Here is a 19,130-nt window from a genome sequence, read left to right as displayed (position 1 = left end):
ATTTTAACTAAATTTTAACAATTTTTACCTAAAAATTTCTAACACAGATTTTTATATACCACTCTCTGTGTTCCATACTCATCACAAAAAGCAAAAAAATTAATGACATTTTTTCTACAATAACTAAATTAACTACAATACTAAATTTCACCATACACATTAAAATTTAACTAAAATAAAATATACTTTTTTATGGCAAACCCCCCTACCAATAATTTTTCTTGTTTAATTAAAAAAAAATTTCTCGCCAAACCCCTAAAACAAGATTCAACTAAACTGATCAATTATTGGTTAATCGCAGTCAACAATACACTTTATGAAGAATGTGTACAACTACAATTTTTTGTTGAAACCCTTGTTAAAATTTGATAATATGAACTCCAATACCAATACCACACCCCCTAGCAGACATAAACTTAGGCCTTCTATTTCTTCTTTTTTTTTTTTTTCTTCATAATTTTTATTAGTTTACAAAAGTCAAAGTACATAACAAACTTTATCAAAACTCATATCTGTTCACTTAAAGAAAAGAAGTTGACTTCCTTCAGTCATTCCACGAATCGTCCAAAATAACATTAAACAATAAATCCGCATTTCCATATTTGTAAAGCCATAAGTCATTCTCATCCATCCATTTTCTTTTAGCCTTACCCTTTACCTCTTACAGAGCTCCTTGGAAACCTACTAGTGTTATCTGTTCATCGATTAAGCTTTCCAGATATTTCGTAAGACTTTCCCAATTTTCAACAAACCTCTGATCTTTTGTATATCTAATTTTACATGTCATCCTGTCCATCTCCACATATTCTAATAATTTACTTCTCCATTCCTCCGTTGTTGGAATACTCTCCTGCTTCCAATTTTTTGCTATTAGGACCCTTGCTGCCGTTGTTGCGTATTGGAACAATTTATAGTCTTTCTTCTTAATTTCCTTTCCTACCAAACCTAGCAAGAACGCCTCTGGTCTTTTGTTAAAGGTATATCTTAACATTTTTTTCATTTCGTCATATATACTCTCCCAGAACCCTGTGACCTTTGGGCATTCCCACCACATGTGGTAGAAGGTACCCTCCCTTACCTTACATTTCCAGCATTTATTGCAGGATCCATACATTTTAGCTAACTTAACCGGGGTCAGGTACCAGCGATAAAACATTTTCATTAGGTTCTCCTTAAGTGACACACAGGCCGTGAATTTTAGGTGTTGTTTCCAGAGTTTTTCCCACTCTTCATAATAGATATTACGGCCAAGATCTCTAGCCCAGTGAGTCATTACCACCTTAACCTCTTCGTCAGCTAAGTTCCAGTCCAGTAAATACTTGTACATTTTGGATAATATTTTTATGTTACTCCCCAGGATCTCAGTTTGGAATCTAGAATTTTTGTCGGCGTAGCCTTTATCTTTTACATCTTTCCTAAACATATCATTTATTTGGTGGTAGTGTAACCAATCGTATACTTGGAATTTAACCTGATCGTACGGCCTCATTTTCCATTTTCCTTCCTCCTTCATAAGCAGTTGTTCGTAAGTTGCCCAGTTGGTTCCCATATTAATCTTTTTGATGGCCATTACCTCTAATGGAGATAACCATTGGGGTGTTCTGGGTTCTAACATCTCCTTATATCTTTCCCAAACCTCCTACAGAGGGCCCCTGAATATATGGTTCCCAAATCCTTTGTGGCCCTTCTTCCGCCCATGCCACAGGTAAGCGTGCCACCCATATCGATTATCGTGACCCTCTAAGTCTAGCACTTCCCCGTCTTCTAATTTTATCCATGTCCTTATCCAGCATAGACTAGATGCCTCGTAGTATATCTTCAAATCAGGAAGGGCGAAGCCTCCCCTTTCTTTCGTATCCGTCAAAATTTTAAACTTTACTCTCGGCTTCTTCCCCTGCCAGATGAATTTGGAAATGTCTCTGTGCCAGGCTTTAAATATCTTAGTACCCTTAATAATCGGGATATTTTGAAAGAGGAACAAAACTCTTGGAAGTACCGACATTTTGATTGTGGCAATTCTGCCCCAAAATGACAGTCTTAACCGACCCCACGTTTCTATGTCCTTCTTAACTCCTTTCCATACCGTTTCGTAATTGTTTTTTTAGAGATCTATATTTTTTGGCGTTACCCATATCCCTAAGTATTTCACCTTCTTTGTTACCTCTATTCCTGTTTCTCTTTGTAATTCCTCAATTTCGGCTGCCTGCATGTTTTTAGCTATTATTTTGGTTTTTCTTTTGTTTAATTTGAAGCCTGCTACCTCCCCAAATTGGTCAAATTCTCTGAGTACCTTTTTTGTTGAGTCTAGTGGTTCTTCCAATGTTACGACCAGATCATCTGCAAAAGCTTTAGTTTTATGCTCATGCTGGCCGACCCTAATGCCTTTGATTTCTTTATTGTCTCTGATGGTTTTTAGTAGAACCTCTAATATCGTTATGAATAACAGTGGGGACAATGGGCATCCCTGTCTTGTTCCCTTAGTTACTGTTATTTCTTCCGTCTCTACGTTGTTTATTATTAATCTTGCTTTTTGTTCCGTATATATTGCTTTTATGCCGTTGGAAAATTCAGTACCCACTTCCATGTGTTCCAGTTGTTTCAATAGGAATTCCCAATTTACGTTATCAAACGCTTTTTCAGCGTCTACGAATAGCAGTAAGCCTTGTTTATCGCACCTTTCTGTTAAATATTCTATAATATTTATAATGTTTCTTAAATTATCCTTCATTTGCCTGCCCGGCAGGAAGCCGGCTTGGTCTCTATGGATACTATTTGGCAGAATGTCTTTAAATCTTCTTGCCAGGACTCCCGCAAAGATCTTGTAGTCTACGTTTAGTAAGGAAATCGGCCTGTAATTTTTAATTTGTTCTAATTCTGAATCTTGCTTTGGAATTAATGTGATCAGTGCCTCCTTCCACGTCTCCGGTATTTCTCTTTCCTTCAAAATATTATTCATTACTTCTTGTAGAGGATATAGCAGAATCGGTTCCATCTCTTTGTAGTATCTACTAGTGAACCCATCTGGACCCGGGGCTTTCCCATTTTTTAAGTCTGTTATTATTGCTTTTATTTCCTCCACCTCGATCGGGGCATTTAATTTCTCTTTATCTGCCGCGGGAATCTTTTTTATATTCTTAGATGTTAAATATCTCTCTATTTCCCTCGTCTTATTCTTTTCTGTCTTTCTAAAAAGTTCTCCATAGAAATCCAAAAAGGCTTTTCTTATTTCTTTAGGTTTGTTTATCTCTTCTCCTTCCACCACTATCCTATTTATCGTGTTCTGTTCCTTTCTTTTTTTCAATTGCCAAGCTAATATCTTCCCCGTTTTATTGGCATGTTCGAAATTCCTCTGTCTCAATCTTTTAATTTTCCATTCTATCTCTCTATTTATCAGCATTGTATATTGGGATTGTAAGACTTTTATATTCTCTTTTATTTTCTTATTTTTTGGGTTTTTGATTAGTTTCTGCTCATTCTCTGCTAATTGTTGTATGATTTCTTTTTTCCCTTTTTCCCTTTTTTTGTTCTTAATTACACTCTTTTGAATAAAGAAACCCCGCATCACCGCCTTTCCTGCATCCCATACCACCTTAGGCTTTGTGTTATTGCCCAGATTATCTTCGAAGTATTCTTTTAATCTATTTTGAGCCTTTTCTACTATCTCTTGGTCATCTAGCAGATAGTCCTTCAATTTCCATCTAAATAGTCTGCTTTCCTGCTCTTTCAATTCCATTTTTGTTGGATTATGATCTGAAATAGTTCTGGCCTGGATCTCCACCCGTAGAGATCTTGGGACTAACTCTTTCGAGACCCATATCTGGTCTAGACTTGATGATGAATCGTTAGGTTCTGAGTAGAAGGTATACTGCTTTTCTAGGGGGTATTTAAACCTCCAAATATCTACTAAGTTACAGTTCTGGACCAAAGAGAAAAAAGTTCTGGGTAGCTTCCCTTCTTTACCTTTTATGTCCCTCAATCTGTCCAATTCTAACGACACCACGCCGTTCATATCACCTAATAGTATGATTTTTTGGTCGGCGTAGTCAAGTAACCTTTCTTCCAACCTTCCGTAGAATTCTGACTTATTTGCATTGGGCGCGTATATTCCAGCTATTATAATCCTTTCTCCCTGCCAATTTATTTGTACTGCTAATATCCTTCCTTCTTCATCTTTGAAAAGGAGTTTCGCTTCGATTTGTTTCTTTATATAGATAACCACTCCTCTCTTTTTACTCTGGTCTGAGGATATAAACTCATTCCCCAATCTTGGATTGATCAGAGTTCTTTTGTGTTTCCTCGCTATATGTGTCTCTTGGAGACATATAATATCTAATCCTTCCTTCTATTAGGCCTTCTATTTCTTCTTGCCCTCTTAAGCATAATAGTCTACACAATCTTATGGTCCAGATGAGCATCTAACTCAAAATACGCCCTAATAGGGGCCCTACGAGCCATTGCACAAACAATCTCATATGAAGTTACCCTGGGCATTATTCCACTTTCAATTATTAGACTGACTGGCACCTTCACACTACACACCCTTATCACTATGCAAGAACACATTTGACTAATCTTACCCACTTACCCCTCGCAATAATATGATTCGTATCAACCCTAGCAGAAACAAATCACGCACCATTTGATTTAACTGAGGGGGAATCTGAACTTGTCTCAGGGTTTAATGTCGAATATGCAGCAGGACCGTTTGCACTTTTCTTCCTAGCCGAATACATAAACATTTTGATGATAAACACACTCTCATGTATTTTATTCTTTAGCCCTACCATAACCACAGGGACACATTTTTATTTATATGTGGTATAGATGTAGATCATGACATGACCAAGTACTGAAGGAGGTTTTTGTGGCCCAGTTTGTTTTAGTGCCTCAGCCCCACCTGTTCCACCTGGTTCTACAGGGAACCAGGCAGAGGGCCTTCTTGCTAGTGGCACCCGCCCTGTGGAACGCCCTCCCTTCAGATGTCAAAGAGATAAACGACTACCTGACATTTCGAAGACACCTGAAGGCAGCCCTGTTCAGGGAAGTTATTAATGTGTGACATTTTAATGTATTTTTAATCTTTGTTGGAATGTTGGAAGCCGCCCAGAGTGGCTGAGGAGACGCAGCCAGATGGGTGGGGTACAAATAATAAATTATTATTATTATTATTATTATTATTATTATTATTATTAAAAGGGACGCGGGTGGCGCTGTGGGTTAAACCACAGAGCCTAGGACTTGCTGATCAGAAGGTCAGCGGTTCGAATCCCCACGACGGGGTGAGCTCCCGTTGCTCGGTCCCTGCTCCTGCCAACCTAGCAGTTCTAAAGCATGTCAAAGTGCAAGTAGATAAATAGGTACCGCTCCGGTGGGAAGGTAAACGGCGTTTCCGTGTGCTGCTCTGGTTCGCCAGAAGCGGCTTAGTCATGCTGGCCACATGACCCGGAAGCTGTGCGCCGGCTCCCTAGGCCAATTAAGCGAGATGAGCGCCACAACCCCAGAGTCGGTCACGACTGGACCTAATGGTCAGGGGTCCCTTTACCTTTACTTACCATAACCACACAAACAGAATTGTTTACATTTAACCTAATAGCAAAAACTACCCTACTGACCACTGGATTCTTATGGGCTCGAGCCGCTTACCCACGATTTCGTTATGATCAATTAATGCAACTCCTATGAAAACAATTTCTCCCTGCCACACTAGCACTATACTTGTGGTATAGCTCACTTCCAATCTCACTATCAGGGTTCCCGCCACTAAATTAATAACTGTTACCAAGATGTGTGCCCAAGAAATTAGGGATTACTTTGATAGAGTAAATCACAGGGATTTATAATCCCTCACCTCCTCTAGAAGAATGGGATTCGAACCCACACCTGAGACTCCAAGACCCTCTGCTCCCACTATACTACCTTCTAGTAAAGTCAGCTAACAAAGCTCTTGGGCCCATATCCCAAAAATGGTGGTTAAACCCTTCCTTTACTAATGAGCCCCTACATCTTATCCATTTTAATTTCTAGCTTGGCCCTCAGAGCTACCATTGATTTCTAGCCTGAACTGGACTAGAATTAAACACCCTAGCCATTATCCCAATCCTGGCCAAACAACATCATCCACGAGCCACTGGAGCCGCAACAAAATATTTTATCAATCAAGCAATGGCCTCATCCATCATTTTATTTTCAAGCATTCTTAATGCAGCACACTGGAATTTGGGATATTACTCAACTCACCAGCAACCAACCCCAACTATATTAACAATTGCCCTAACCATAAAATTGGGCCTGGTTCACTTCTGACTCCCAGAAGTCATACAAGGCATAACAACTGCTCTAATTATTGCAACATGACAAAAATTACCACCAATATCTCTACTATATATAACTTCTAATCAACTCACAACAACAATTTTATTACTACTAGCTATTTTCTCTACCTTAACTGGAGGATGATCTGCACTAAATCAAACCCAACTACGAAAAATCATAGCATTTTTGTCAACCGGACCCCTAGGCTGAATAGCTGCCATCTCCCCTATCTGCCAGAAACAACTTCTTCTAACCTTAATAATTTATCCATTAATAACTACCTCCATGTTCCTAATTTTCATCACTTCAACTGCAAAAACTGCCAAAGATTTTGGAACAATATGAGTAATCTCTCCAACACTCTCCACCATCACAATAATTACCCTTATAGCATTAGGGGGACTCCCCCCATTAACTGGCTTCTTACCTAAATGATTAATTCTTGAAGAATTAACTACCAACCACCTCATCCCACTATCAACTGCCCTTGCCTTAACCACTTTACTAAGCCTAAAATTTTACATGCGCTTAACTTATACTAAGCTTCCCGTCTTGGCCGCAGGAATTACAATGCTACTAACAGATCGAAACCTAAACACATCATTTTTTGACCCAGCAGGAGGAGGATACCCAATTCTCTACCAACACCTATTTTGATTTTTTGGTCATCCTCATTCTCCCTGGCTTTGGCATAATTTCCCATATCGCCACATACTATGCAGGAAAAAAAGAACCATTCGGCTACATAGGTATAGTGTGAGCCATAAAATCAATTGGCTTTCTAGGCTTTATTGTATGGCCCCACCACATATTTCCCGTAGGTATGGACATTGACACCCGAGCCTATTTTACCTCAGCCACAATAATTATTGCCATTCCTACTGGAGTAAAAGTTTTTAGTTGACTCGCAACCCTTCATGGCGGAACAATTAAATGGGATGCCGCTATATTTTGGGCCCCGGGATTCATTTTTTTATTTACGGTAGGCTGCCTTACAGGCATTATTTTAGCCAACTCCTCATTAGATGTTATTCTTCATGATGCCTACTATGTAGTTGCCCATTTCCATTATGTCCTATCAATAGGAACCGCATTTGCAATTATTGGTGGATTTGCCCAATGATTTTCGCTCTTTACAGGTTATACTTTGCATTCCTCATGAACAAAAATTCGATTTGGCGTAATATTTACTGAAGTCAACATAACATTCTTTCCACATTTCCTCGGATTAGCGGGCATGCCCTGACGTTACTCCGACTATCCAGACACGTACACCTTCTGCAATACTATTTCATCAGTTGGCTCCTTAATTTCACTGACAGCAGTAATTATAATAATATTTATTATCTGAGAAGCTCTGGGAGCTAAACATGAAGTACTTACCCTCGAATTAACAAACACAAACTTGGAATGACTTCTTGGCTGCCCGCCCCCATATCATACCTACGAAGAATCAACCTATGTACAAACCTCAAGGGAGGGGGACTTGAACCACCTCTAACCACTTTCAAGCCAGTCACACAGCCTCTTAAGTTTCTCTCCTTATGAGGTCCTAGTAAATAAATTACATAGCTCTGTCAGCGCTAAATTATAGGTCAATCAAGCCTATGTAGCACACCCAGCACAACTAGTCTTCAATCAATCAATCAAAATGTTTATTCGGCTTTACGCCCATCATAAAGCACAACACACAAAACAAATCAAATAAAACAGCGGTCTCGTACAAGCCACAAATAATGTAACACAATTCACAGCTCACAAGGACAAATATTGGCAATTCAAAAGAAAAATTTAAGATTAAGATTAAAAATTTAAGCACTACGCTAAAATCAATATCTGATGTCATTATCGAAAATTCTTATAACTATGAATAATCAGCTAACATTCCATTCCGTCTCTTGTACGAGAGGACGGCTGTTAGGAATTTAGCAACCTGTAGGGTAATATAAGGATCCACATCTTGAAGAACCCAGGCAAGCTGTAGGTCTACTGGTTTGTCAGCCATAGGCTGGATTATGGAGTTTAGTATACTAGCACGAACTGAACTGTACGTAGGGCAGATAAACATAACATGATGAAGAGATTCAGATGTTTTCATTTCACAAGCACACATTGAAGGGACTTGGCCCTTAGTGAATCTATGTCTCAGCACGTTTGTTGGAAAAACATTGAACCTAGCTCTAATGAAGGCATATCGGTGAGATGCGGCCATAAGCGATGTTAAGTAGGACGGAGCACGGTAGATAGGGGTTATGCCGAGATTTAACGGTGAACAGGCTCCACCACCAGCTAAGAAATTTTGGTATAGCTCCGCATCATCCAGCCTTTGATTTATATACCTTTTTGCTACGTTTAGATCCAGTTTGAGCAATTCAGTGGGCGAGATCTCATAGGACAGCAATTTGGCATGGATTTTTCCTGACCACAAATTTGTGAAGTCATCCCGCCACATGCATTGAATGAGATAGTGGTTCGGGAGTTTATGCCATAGGGATATCCAATAAATCAAAACTCTCCTCCATAAAACTAACTCCACTGAGGGGATCTTCATTTCTAAGCGAATAGCCGCATTACTTACGCATGTTGGTAGTTTTAAAAGTCGGCGTAAGAATTGGCTTTGAAGCGACTCTAAAGGTGAGAGGTTTGCAAAGGCAGCCCATAAAGGTGCAGCATAGGCCATTGTGGCCATCACTTTGATGCTATACACTTTCAAGGCCGCAGGGATGAATAAGGCCCCCTCAGAGTAGAAAAAACGGAGGAGGGACTGTGATAGGGCTTTTGTCTTCTTTTGAAGATATTCAACGTGCGCTTTCCACCCTACCGTATTTTTCGCCCCATAAGACGCACTTTTTCCCCTCCAAAAATGAAGGGGAAATCGGGGTGCGTCTTATGGGGCGAATGCCTGCAAGCCTCGCGCGCCCGGCAGGAGGTCCCACCGGGTGCGCGGGGCTTGGGGCGGCAGCCTGTCGCCCGAAGCACGGGGAGCCCTCTGGAGGGCTCCCCCTGCTTCGGGCGAGTGTCTGCAAGCCTCGCGCACCCGGCAGGAGGTCCCGCCGGGTGCGCGAGGCTTGGGGCGGCAGCGGACTGCTTGCGCGCACCTAGAAGCTTGGGGCGTGCTGAGCTCAGCGTGCCCCAAGCTTCTGCATGCCGGCAAGCAGTCCGCTGCCGCCCCAAGCCTCCCACACCCGGCAGGAGGTCCCGCAGGGTGCGCAAGGCTTGGGGCGGCAGCGGACTGCTTCCCCGCACCTAGAAGCTTGGGGCGTGCTGAGCTCAGCGCGCCCCAAGCTTCTGTATGCCGGCAAGCAGTCCGCTGCCGCCCCAAGCCTCCCACACCCGGCAGGAGGTCCCACCGGGTGCGCAAGGCTTGGGGCGGCAGCGGACTTCTTGCGCGCACCTAGAAGCTTGGGGCGTGCTGAGCTCAGCGCGCCCCAAGCTTCTGTATGCCGGCAAGCAGTCCGCTGCCGCCCCAAGCCTCCCGCACCCGGCAGGAGGTCCCGCCGGGTGCGCAAGGCTTGGGGCGGCAGCGGACTGCTTCCCCGCACCTAGAAGCTTGGGGCGTGCTGAGCTCAGCGCGCCCCAAGCTTCTGTATGCCGGCAAGCAGTCCGCTGCCGCCCCAAGCCTCCCGCACCCGGCAGGAGGTCCCGCCGGGTGCGCAAGGCTTGGGGCGGCAGCGGACTGCTTCCCCGCACCTAGAAGCTTGGGGCGTGCTGAGCTCAGCGCGCCCCAAGCTTCTGTATGCCGGCAAGCAGTCCGCTGCCGCCCCAAGCCTCCCGCACCCGGCAGGAGGTCCTGCCGGGTGCGCAAGGCTTGGGGCGGCAGCGGACTTCTTGCGCGCACCTAGAAGCTTGGGGCGTGCTGAGCTCAGCGCGCCCCAAGCTTCTGTATGCCGGCAAGCAGTCCGCTGCCGCCCCAAGCCTCCCACACCCGGCAGGAGGTCCCGCCGGGTGCGCAAGGCTTGGGGCGGCAGCGGACTGCTTGCGCGCACCTAGAAGCTTGGGGCCTGCTGAGCTCAGCGCGCCCCAAGCTTCTGCATGCCGGCAAGCAGTCCGCTGCCGCCCCAAGCCTCCCACACCCGGCAGGAGGTCCCGCCGGGTGCGCAAGGCTTGGGGCGGCAGCGGACTGCTTGCCGGCATGCAGAAGCTTGGGGCGCGCTGAGCTCAGCACGCCCCAAGCTCCTGGTGTAGCGCAGCGCACCTGGGGGGGAAATAAAATTTTTTCCCTTTATTTCCCCCCCTAAAATCTAGGTGCGTCTTATGGGCCGGTGCGTCTTATGGGGCGAAAAATACGGTAAATTATATTGAAAATAAAATCCTAAATATTTAAATTTATGTACTTGTTCGATTTTCGTGCCCTCCAATTTCCATGAATATAATTTTCGACTCCTTGAAAATATCAGTACTTTGGACTTGGTGTGGTTGATAGACAGATGATTAGAATGGCAATATGACGCAAAAATCTTTAGTGCCCTCCTTAAACCCACTCTGGTGTAAGAGAGTAGTACCGCATCATCTGCGTAGAGAAGTAAAGGACAACGATAATCTGCTATACGGCGGGTATGGATAAATTTTTGTGAGTCGGTTAATGGGTTCCTCATATCACTGATAAATAAGTTAAAAAGAAGGGGCGCTAAAATACAACCCTGGTGTACACCCTTATTTACTGGCACTGGGTTAGTTAGGTCTCCAGCAGGGGATATTCTTACCCTGGCCACGGACCCGGCATGAAGTTGGGAAATAAGCCACAGGAGCCTTCTATCTATTCCCCAGCAGGCAAGTTTATCCCATAGTAATTGCCTCAGAATACTATCAAACACAGCTTTCAAATCTATGAAAGCTGCGCAAAGTTGGCCCCGTCGAGGTGTCGAGTATTTCCGGGCTAAGTGATAAAGAATAATTGCCTGGTCTGTTGTGGATCGGTTTAATCTAAATCCAGCTTGCTCATGCCCAATCAGGTCAGCCTCAACTGACCACTTTATCAGCCTTACCAGCAAAAAACGGGCATATATTTTCCCAATGGACGATAGCAAACTGATATTCCGGTAATTCCCTGGGTCACCGGGAGGGCCTTTTTATAGATAGGAATTATAATGGCCTCCTTCCACGTTCCTGGTATTAAGCCCGTGGCATTTATTGCGTCATACGTTTTAGCTAAAATCCCTGCCCACCATGCAGAATGTAGCTTTATAGCCTCAACAGGGACCAAATCTGGCCCAGGGGCCTTACCAGTTTTCAGCTCAGCTATCAATTCTAGGATTTCAGCAGGGTCGGTATTGGGCCAGACGGGAAGGGGATTAGAAGGTCTCCAGTGAGTGGCCGGAGCTTCTGCCACTGAGAAATATTTTCTCAGGAACTGCTCCCATGTAGGGGCCAGCATCACTGTTAAGGGGTATTTCGTGTTTCTTCCCTTTATTAAGGACCAAAATTTCTGGGAGTTAAACTAGGCTTCCAAAACGCAGCCTCCCCCATTATATAAGAACTTCTTCACTTCCATGACCATGCATTAATAATTTTTTTTTAATCAGTGCCTTAGTACTATATACTATATAGTATTATTAGTCTTATATTATCAACAAAACTTACACTAATACTATAGATGCCCAAGAAGTGGAAATAATCTGAATTATCCTCCCCGCAATCATTTTAATCCTAATTGCACTCCCCTTCCTCCAAATCCTTTATTTAATAGATGAAATTAACAACCCTCTTTTAACTATTAAAGCCATTGGCCACCAGTGATACTGAAGCGACGACTATACAGACTATGAAAATCTGCTGTTTGACTCCTACATAGTCCCAACATGCGACCTACATCCCGGAAATTTCCGCCTACAAGAAGTTGATCATCGAGTTGTAGTCCCAAGAGAATCCCCCATCTGAGTTTTAATCTCAGCAGAAGATATCCTGCACTCGGCATTAAAACAGATGCAGTCCCAGGTCAATTAAATCAAACAACGTTAATTACATCTCACCAGGGCCTATTTTATGGCCAATGTTCAGAAATTTGCAGATCAAACCACAGCTTTCTACCTATTGTAGTAGAATCAACACCCCTCAAATACTTCGAAGCATGATCTAAAATAACAATCTCCTCATCACTAAGAAGCTAATTTACAGCACTAGCCTTTTAAGCTAGAGAGGGACATGCCTCAACTTAACCAGACCCCTAATTCCTAATTTTCATACTAGCCTGAGCAACCCTTATTGCTACAATAATGACATCAGGGCAAGTCCTTTGCCCATGCAGTTTGAAATCAAAACTGGGACAAGGCATTGCAGGCACCAATGGTCAACTGTGCCAGCAAACCCAGTTTCCTGTGCCTGCGTGGTTTGAAATCAAACCACGTAAGCAAAGGCACGGGACTTCGTTGGCACTGCCAATCAGCTGATTGGTGGTGTCAGCAAACCTGCTTTCAGTAGGGAACTGCATCTTTACCTGTCCCACAGGTGTACCCAGTTTGAGGAAGGTGGCCTTACAGGTCAAATTAGGATGCCTGAGCAGGCCAGAAGCTCCACAGAGCTGCTCTAGAACTCATTTCACACAGACATTCTGCCATTTTGCACCGACTGAAGCCTTTTGTAATCCCCACTCCATGCTATGTAAATATTTGGGTCTCACAGGCTTAGAGTGCTTATTATTCATTTATTATTAAATTGATAATCCTACCTGGTCTCCAAAGGAGCCCTGGAGAACACAGGACTGTTTTGGGACTACAATTCCCATCATCCCTGACCACTGCTGTTAGCTAGGGATGATGGGAGTTGTAGTCCCCAAACAGTTGGAGAGCCGAGATTGGGGATGCCTATTCTATTCTGTAGACCAGTTTCTACAGAACAGAACAGCCTCTGTGAATCCAGAATCCAGCCACATCCAAGTTAGAATTTGGGATGTGCAATAGCCAATTGGCTAGAACACTTATAAAGGTTAGGAATACCAACTTTCAGTCTACACAGTATAAAAATTAATGGGATCTACTGGGAGGGAGAAGCGAGATGTGCAGATAAGCCACCCACCGGATCAAGGCAACTTTAACTTTAGCAAGGGCTCTAGTAAAATATAAAATCTAATTAATATACTCACTCCAAGACAGACTTTCTAGCAACAAAAACTTTTCCATGTTCTGGAGGTGCTCTTAATTCCCTGTGAAAAGAACAAATATTCAGCAACAAATCAACATATCAACTCTGCTTCAGGCTCAGCCAAGAACCAACATACTTGCTTTTGAAGCCACCGTCTTTCTCTGAGCACACGGCTGAGAAGGCAGGGGGCGAAGTCCCAAGCTGCACAGACTTTGCAATCAAGCCATTTACAAATTCTGTAAAATGGCTGTCGATCCGCTGCCCCTGACTTAAAGAATGGCGGCTTGGAGTTTTACGGAAATATTGGTGGTGAGGGAAATAAAATTTAAATACATTCTGGATTAACATGGCAAAATCTGGTTTTGTAGCAAGAATTTGTTTGTGTTTTCCACATTTTATTAACAAGATCTAAATAATAATACACTAAAAAGAGAAAGAAAGAAAGAAAGAAAGAAAGAAAGAAAGAAAGAAAGAAAGAAAGAAAGAAGCCCAAATGAACGGCAGGCAGAAACAACAGTTTTGAATCAGGAAAGCCCAAACAATTGCCAGTACAGTCATACCTTGGGTCTCGAACAGAATGCGTTCTGGGAGTTCGTTCGACTCCCGGAACCAGTTGAAAACCAAGGCACAGCTTCTGATTGACTGCAGGAGCGTCCTGCACCCAATCGGAAGCCGTGCCAGACGTTCAGCTCCCCAAAAAGTCTGAAAACCGGAATACTCACTTCCGGGTTTCGATTGTTTGGGAGCCAATTTGTTCGGGAGCCAAGGCATTTGAGATCCAACGTACGACTATATTGGAAATTTTGTTCCCAAATCAACAAAATATCTTGGTAGGCATCTTCTGGAACAAAACAACAACCTGATAGGACCTTCAACTGAGCCAAGTAAAACAACCAATAACGTTCTTATCTACCAGAGTTGGAACAAGGCACATCTTAATGCTCATCTAGACCTTAAGCTTGTGTGCTGCAGGACTGTGTCCCTGAAATGTGATGGATTTCAAAAATGGAGGGGAAACTGGCATTCTGCTCCCAAGGAAAACAGACAAAACTGAAGTGCTTTTCAGCAACAATTCTAGCAGACTGCTTTGCTTAGAGCTGGAGTTCCAAGTATGGATACAGTAATTCTAACTAGTATCTGCTCTTCCTCCCAGACTCCTCAAGCAGTAGTACCAAAGTTTAATGTTACATATTTGCATTTGCATATAAAGCTCTTGCTACACCTTGGAAGAGGAACTCAGGGACAGATGGCCTCCAGAAGGTCCTGGGTGCAGCCTCCAGTTTAAAAAGATCAGGTGAACTGCCATGGGAAAGGCCACTGCAATAAGCACTGGAAAGCCACTGCCAGTTAGAGTAGATAATTATGGGCTAGATGGACAGACCAGCCTGGTTCTATTAGGGCACCTGTTTGCTCATTGTGAAGCCCTTACTACTAGATAGGCACAAACTTTACTGGAGAACCAGACCACCCATGAGGAGGCTGGATTGCTTAGCAATAGACACTTCTGGTCTGTAGATCAGTTTCTACAGAACAGCCATATCCATGTTAGAATCTGGGATGTGCAATAACCAACTGACTGCAGTGGCGTAGCGTGGGTTGTCAGCACCCGGGGCAAGGCAAGTAATTTGCGCCCCCTAATCCGTGGATTTGCGCCCCCTGACCCTAACCCCCAGGTGTTGCACCCGGTGCGGCCGGCCCCCCCTGCACCCCCCACGCTACGCCACTGACTGACTGGAGCACTTAAAAAGATTAGGAATACCTGCTTTCAGTCTACACAGTATAAAAATGAATGGGATCCCCGGGGAGGAAGAAGCAAGATATGGAGATAAGCCACCCACTGGATGAAGGCAATTTTAACTTTAGCAGGGGCACTAGTGAAATTTACAACCTCATTAACATATTCACTCCAAGACAGACTTTCTAACAACAAAAACTTTTCCATGTTCTGGAGGTGCTCTTGATCGTCTGTGAAAAGAACAAATATTCAGCAGAGTAGTTGTAGTTTTTTAAAAAAAGAAAGAGAAAACAACAAATTGACTCTGCTTCAGGCTCAGCCAAGAACCAACTTACTTGCTTTTGAAGCCACCGTCTTTCTCTGAGCACACGGCTGAGGAGGCAGAGGGCGAAGACTCAAGCTGCACGGACTTTGCAATCAAGCCATTCACGAATTCTGTAAAGTGGCTGTCGATTCGCTGCATGAAAGCTGGCTTCATTTGCTGATAAAATTTGGAGGAAGGAAGGAATAAAAAAGAGAACACCTTAAGTATACAGTGGTACTTTGGGTTACATACGCTTCAGTTTACACACTCCGCTAACCCAGAAATAGTGCTTCAGGTTAAGAACTTTGCTTCAGGATAAGAACAGAAATCGGGCTCTGGCGCGCGGCAGCAGCAGGAGGCCCCATTAGCTAAAGTGGTGCTTCAGGTTAAGAACAGTTTCAGGTTAAGAACAGACCTCCGGAACGAATTAAGTACTTAACCTGAGGCACCACTGTAATTGTTAAGTATTGCCTGGAATTTGCCTGCTAAAATGGCATGTTACTCTTTACCTTCAAATGCAAGGCTGACTTCCTAAAACCATGCTAACAACAAATCATGAACGTGTCTCATTTCCTGACAACTGACGACATATTCTTGGACCCCAGTCAAAGTCACGGCCAGTGAGGACAATGGTCAGCGCTGATAGGACTTCCTAGTCCAGCAACATCTGGTTCCCCATTCCTGGTTTAAACCACCTATCAGCAGCTCCCCAAGAATGAGGAAGCAAAGTAGCCAACTGCAGGGCCTTTCTAAGAAAACCATAGTTAGCCTAGCTGCCTCCCATCTTGCTTACAAATAAACTCACTCAACATATCTGACAGAAATCTGACCAGAAAACTGACTTGTTCTGCAGGGGCTTTTTGTTTTGTTTTTGTTATACTAGTCAAATACCAACTGTATGCAAAACATACTCTTTTAGTCTCCTGTTTATAAGAGCTCACAGGAAGGTGAGCATTGTTTATAATTTTTGCATTTGAGGAAATCTTTCAGCAGTCCCAGTTTCAGTGACTCCCAATTTACAGGATTTAGGATTTCTAACAGGCCCATACTATGCATAGATCTAATGGGAGGTTTCTTTTGCTGTCTAGGGATTCCTCCTTGTCAACTCATATTAACTACAATTCAGATAAGTTTACCTCAGCCTCCACCAAAAGCTGCAACTTTCGACTGACCGAATGGTCAATGTCAACATGACCTAAACGGGAAAAAACAAATCATTGCTGTATTTTCAATGATAAATCCAACAAATAAATAAATAAATAAACATAAGTTGTCCGCAAGTATGAAAGGCAAAACAGGAAAAGAATGCAAACTGGAAATTTAAAGTATTTTAATATCAGTGCTGCAAATATGTCCACAAAAGTTACTAGCCCTCAAAACTTTCACTTATTCCCCTGCCCAGATGTACCTATATTAGTTGTCCGCTACTGACCAAAAGGAAAAACAACCTATTCCAATTTCCAAGGCTTCGCTTCCTAGAGTCCATTAAAACCATAGTTAATCGGGGCAGATCATATAAACTTATCTACCCAAATACTTCCTGCCAACCTAGCTGTTCGAAAGCAGTCAAAGTGCAAGTAGATAAATAGGTACTGCTCCGGTGCGAAGGTACACGCCGTTTCTGTGCGCTGCTGTGGTTCACCAGAAGCGGCTTAGTCATACTGGCCACATGACCCGGAAGCTGTATGCCGGCTCCCTTGGCCAATAAAGTGAGATGAGCGCCGCAACCCCAGAGTCGGCCACGATTGGACCTAATGGTCAGGGGTCCCTTTACCCAAATACTAAAAAAAGGAGGTGCTAGGGAGAAGGATTCTAGCCTGGCCATCTGCCGGACATCTGTATGATCCATGCACCGCTTGCCCCCCGCACCCTCAAGTGGTACAGCCCAGGCACCAGTTCACCAGCCAAGTGAGAGCAAGACGGCAGAGACGGTGCACACAAGACATTCAACTGTGACAACACGAGTGTAAAATGCATAGAAATAAGTTTTTCTGAAAACAGAAACAAATTTGTTTCTGCAGAATTGCAGTTAGATGGTTCTTCTTGACATTCCTCTCATTAAACAATCATTCAGCAATCGTATTTGGGCATATCTTGAACAAAATTCCAGCCAAACTAGGGAAGGGAACATTCATATGAATCAATGAAAAATAAAAATCCTTTTTATTGATTAAATCCCCTTTAGCTTGGTTTTGCTGAGCTCTAAGTAAGCGTGTAGGAATGTTCCAGGAATGCCTGAGGTTCTGCTTAAACCACCAGCTTGATAAGTGAAGAACTTGCTATGTGAACTATTGGGCTTGCTATATTACTGGAAACTAGGATTACAATTTGGGCAATGCTTTAAGGGTGAGGATTTGCTTTAAGGGTGAGGATTTGCTGAACTAAATATTTAAAATGGGAATGCAGAAAGGGGAGGTATGAGGAGGTCGGTGAAGTAAGCTTTAAGAAAATAAGGTTCTGAAATTATACTTGTTCTTTTTTGTTTGTGTTTGTGTATTGTTTTGTTTGATATAATTTGTAAAACTTCAATAAATATCTTTTTTTTAAAAAAGACAATTTGGGCAATGCTTGCTTAAGCAATGTATGACAAAATAAGGAGTATCAAAGTGCAGCTGCCTACAAGTTGATCACGCAAGAGCATGATGATCACAATGTGCATCCCTCAGGAGTTGGCATGATGGGTGCCTTATGATATAAAGGCCACGTATACTAGAATGCTATAATTGGAGGTATTGAATCTTTCTGTGTTCTGTGAAGCTATAACTGTTTCCTTTCACATTTTTTGGTGTGGTCTGAGCTTCTTGCACCCCACAATAAACTGTTTTCTCCTCCAAGTGTGCGACCCCAATCATCAAACAGTAAATATCAAGTAAACAATAAAAATACACTAGATCACTAAACTCTGGCTGGATGTAGGCACATCAAAGAAGCGTTTTAGTTTAAAGCATTGTAAATTTAAAACAGGTAGAGAAAAACAGGACTCCACGTCGTCATCTGGTGGCAAAATGTTACATTGCACGTACAACACATATACCGTAAATTGCTTTTTCTCTATCAGTCTAACTGAGTCCTCTGATAGCATGCCCTTTTGAAAAATCAAAAACACCATCCCTGGAGCATACTGTACTTACCGGTTGTTAAATCCCTGGTTATGGCATCACAAGATTCATTAAATACAGATTGCTTAAGATGAAAAGATGGGCTTGGTTACTGCTCATTACACCTAACGCTTACCACCTGTCATTGAGATCATACCAGGTGAAGCTTTGCTTTCAAAAAGTGATTTCAGAACCACAAACCACAGTGATGAGCTTTGCAAACCAAAGTTTCATACAGGTTCATACCTGGCTGTTTGAAAACTGTTTCATTTCATTTGAAAACTTCCAGATTTTGGAGGTTCAAAGGGTAGCACTGAGTTGTTTGAATGCCCTTCCTTTCAGTAAGATTCCAGTGCCAACCATCTCCTAAATCAGGAAGGGGATTGCATTGGAATCCCTTGCTAAAACAAAGCAGGGAGTTTTCATGCAAAGCCCTTCCTGAATCCAGAAATGGCCTTGCAAGTCACATTGGACTCCTAATAGGCAAAGCTTATTGTACAGGCTGAAAAGATAGAGGCGGTTTTGCCCTCTCAGACTTATATTACTTATATTATGAAGCTGCATGTTTGGTATGGATTAGGGACTGGATGAAGTTGGAAAAGCA

The 19,130-nt window shown here is 42.9% G+C and overlaps 2 protein-coding genes across 4 annotated transcripts in view; one reads left to right on the top strand and one right to left on the bottom strand.

Moving 5' to 3' along the window:
* Nucleotides 1-19,130, top strand: part of LOC310708573 (sterol O-acyltransferase 1-like) — a 175,369-nt gene that overhangs the window by 95,610 nt on the left and 60,629 nt on the right. The gene's annotated exons all lie outside the window — the stretch shown is intronic.
* Nucleotides 1-19,130, bottom strand: part of LOC310708570 (sterol O-acyltransferase 1-like) — a 69,199-nt gene that overhangs the window by 35,968 nt on the left and 14,101 nt on the right. For all 3 annotated transcript variants that reach the window (XR_014527088.1, XM_083507145.1, XM_083507146.1), the window contains exons 3-6: nucleotides 16,565-16,623; nucleotides 15,460-15,605; nucleotides 13,526-13,672; nucleotides 13,391-13,450 (exon numbers count right to left, since the gene is read on the bottom strand). Coding sequence is in view for 2 of the 3 variants with exons in the window: in XM_083507145.1 (XP_083363271.1) it covers nucleotides 13,391-13,450; nucleotides 13,526-13,672; nucleotides 15,460-15,605; nucleotides 16,565-16,623 (412 nt within the window). In the remaining variant the exon portion in view is untranslated. The remainder of the gene's footprint in view (nucleotides 1-13,390; nucleotides 13,451-13,525; nucleotides 13,673-15,459; nucleotides 15,606-16,564; nucleotides 16,624-19,130) is intronic.

Source organism: Podarcis liolepis, assembly GCF_965112155.1.
Source record: "Podarcis liolepis genome assembly, chromosome: 6".
Lineage (NCBI taxonomy): Eukaryota > Metazoa > Chordata > Lepidosauria > Squamata > Lacertidae > Podarcis > Podarcis liolepis.
Note: the sequence above shows the minus strand (reverse complement) of the source record. Positions and strands in the feature narration are given on the sequence as shown.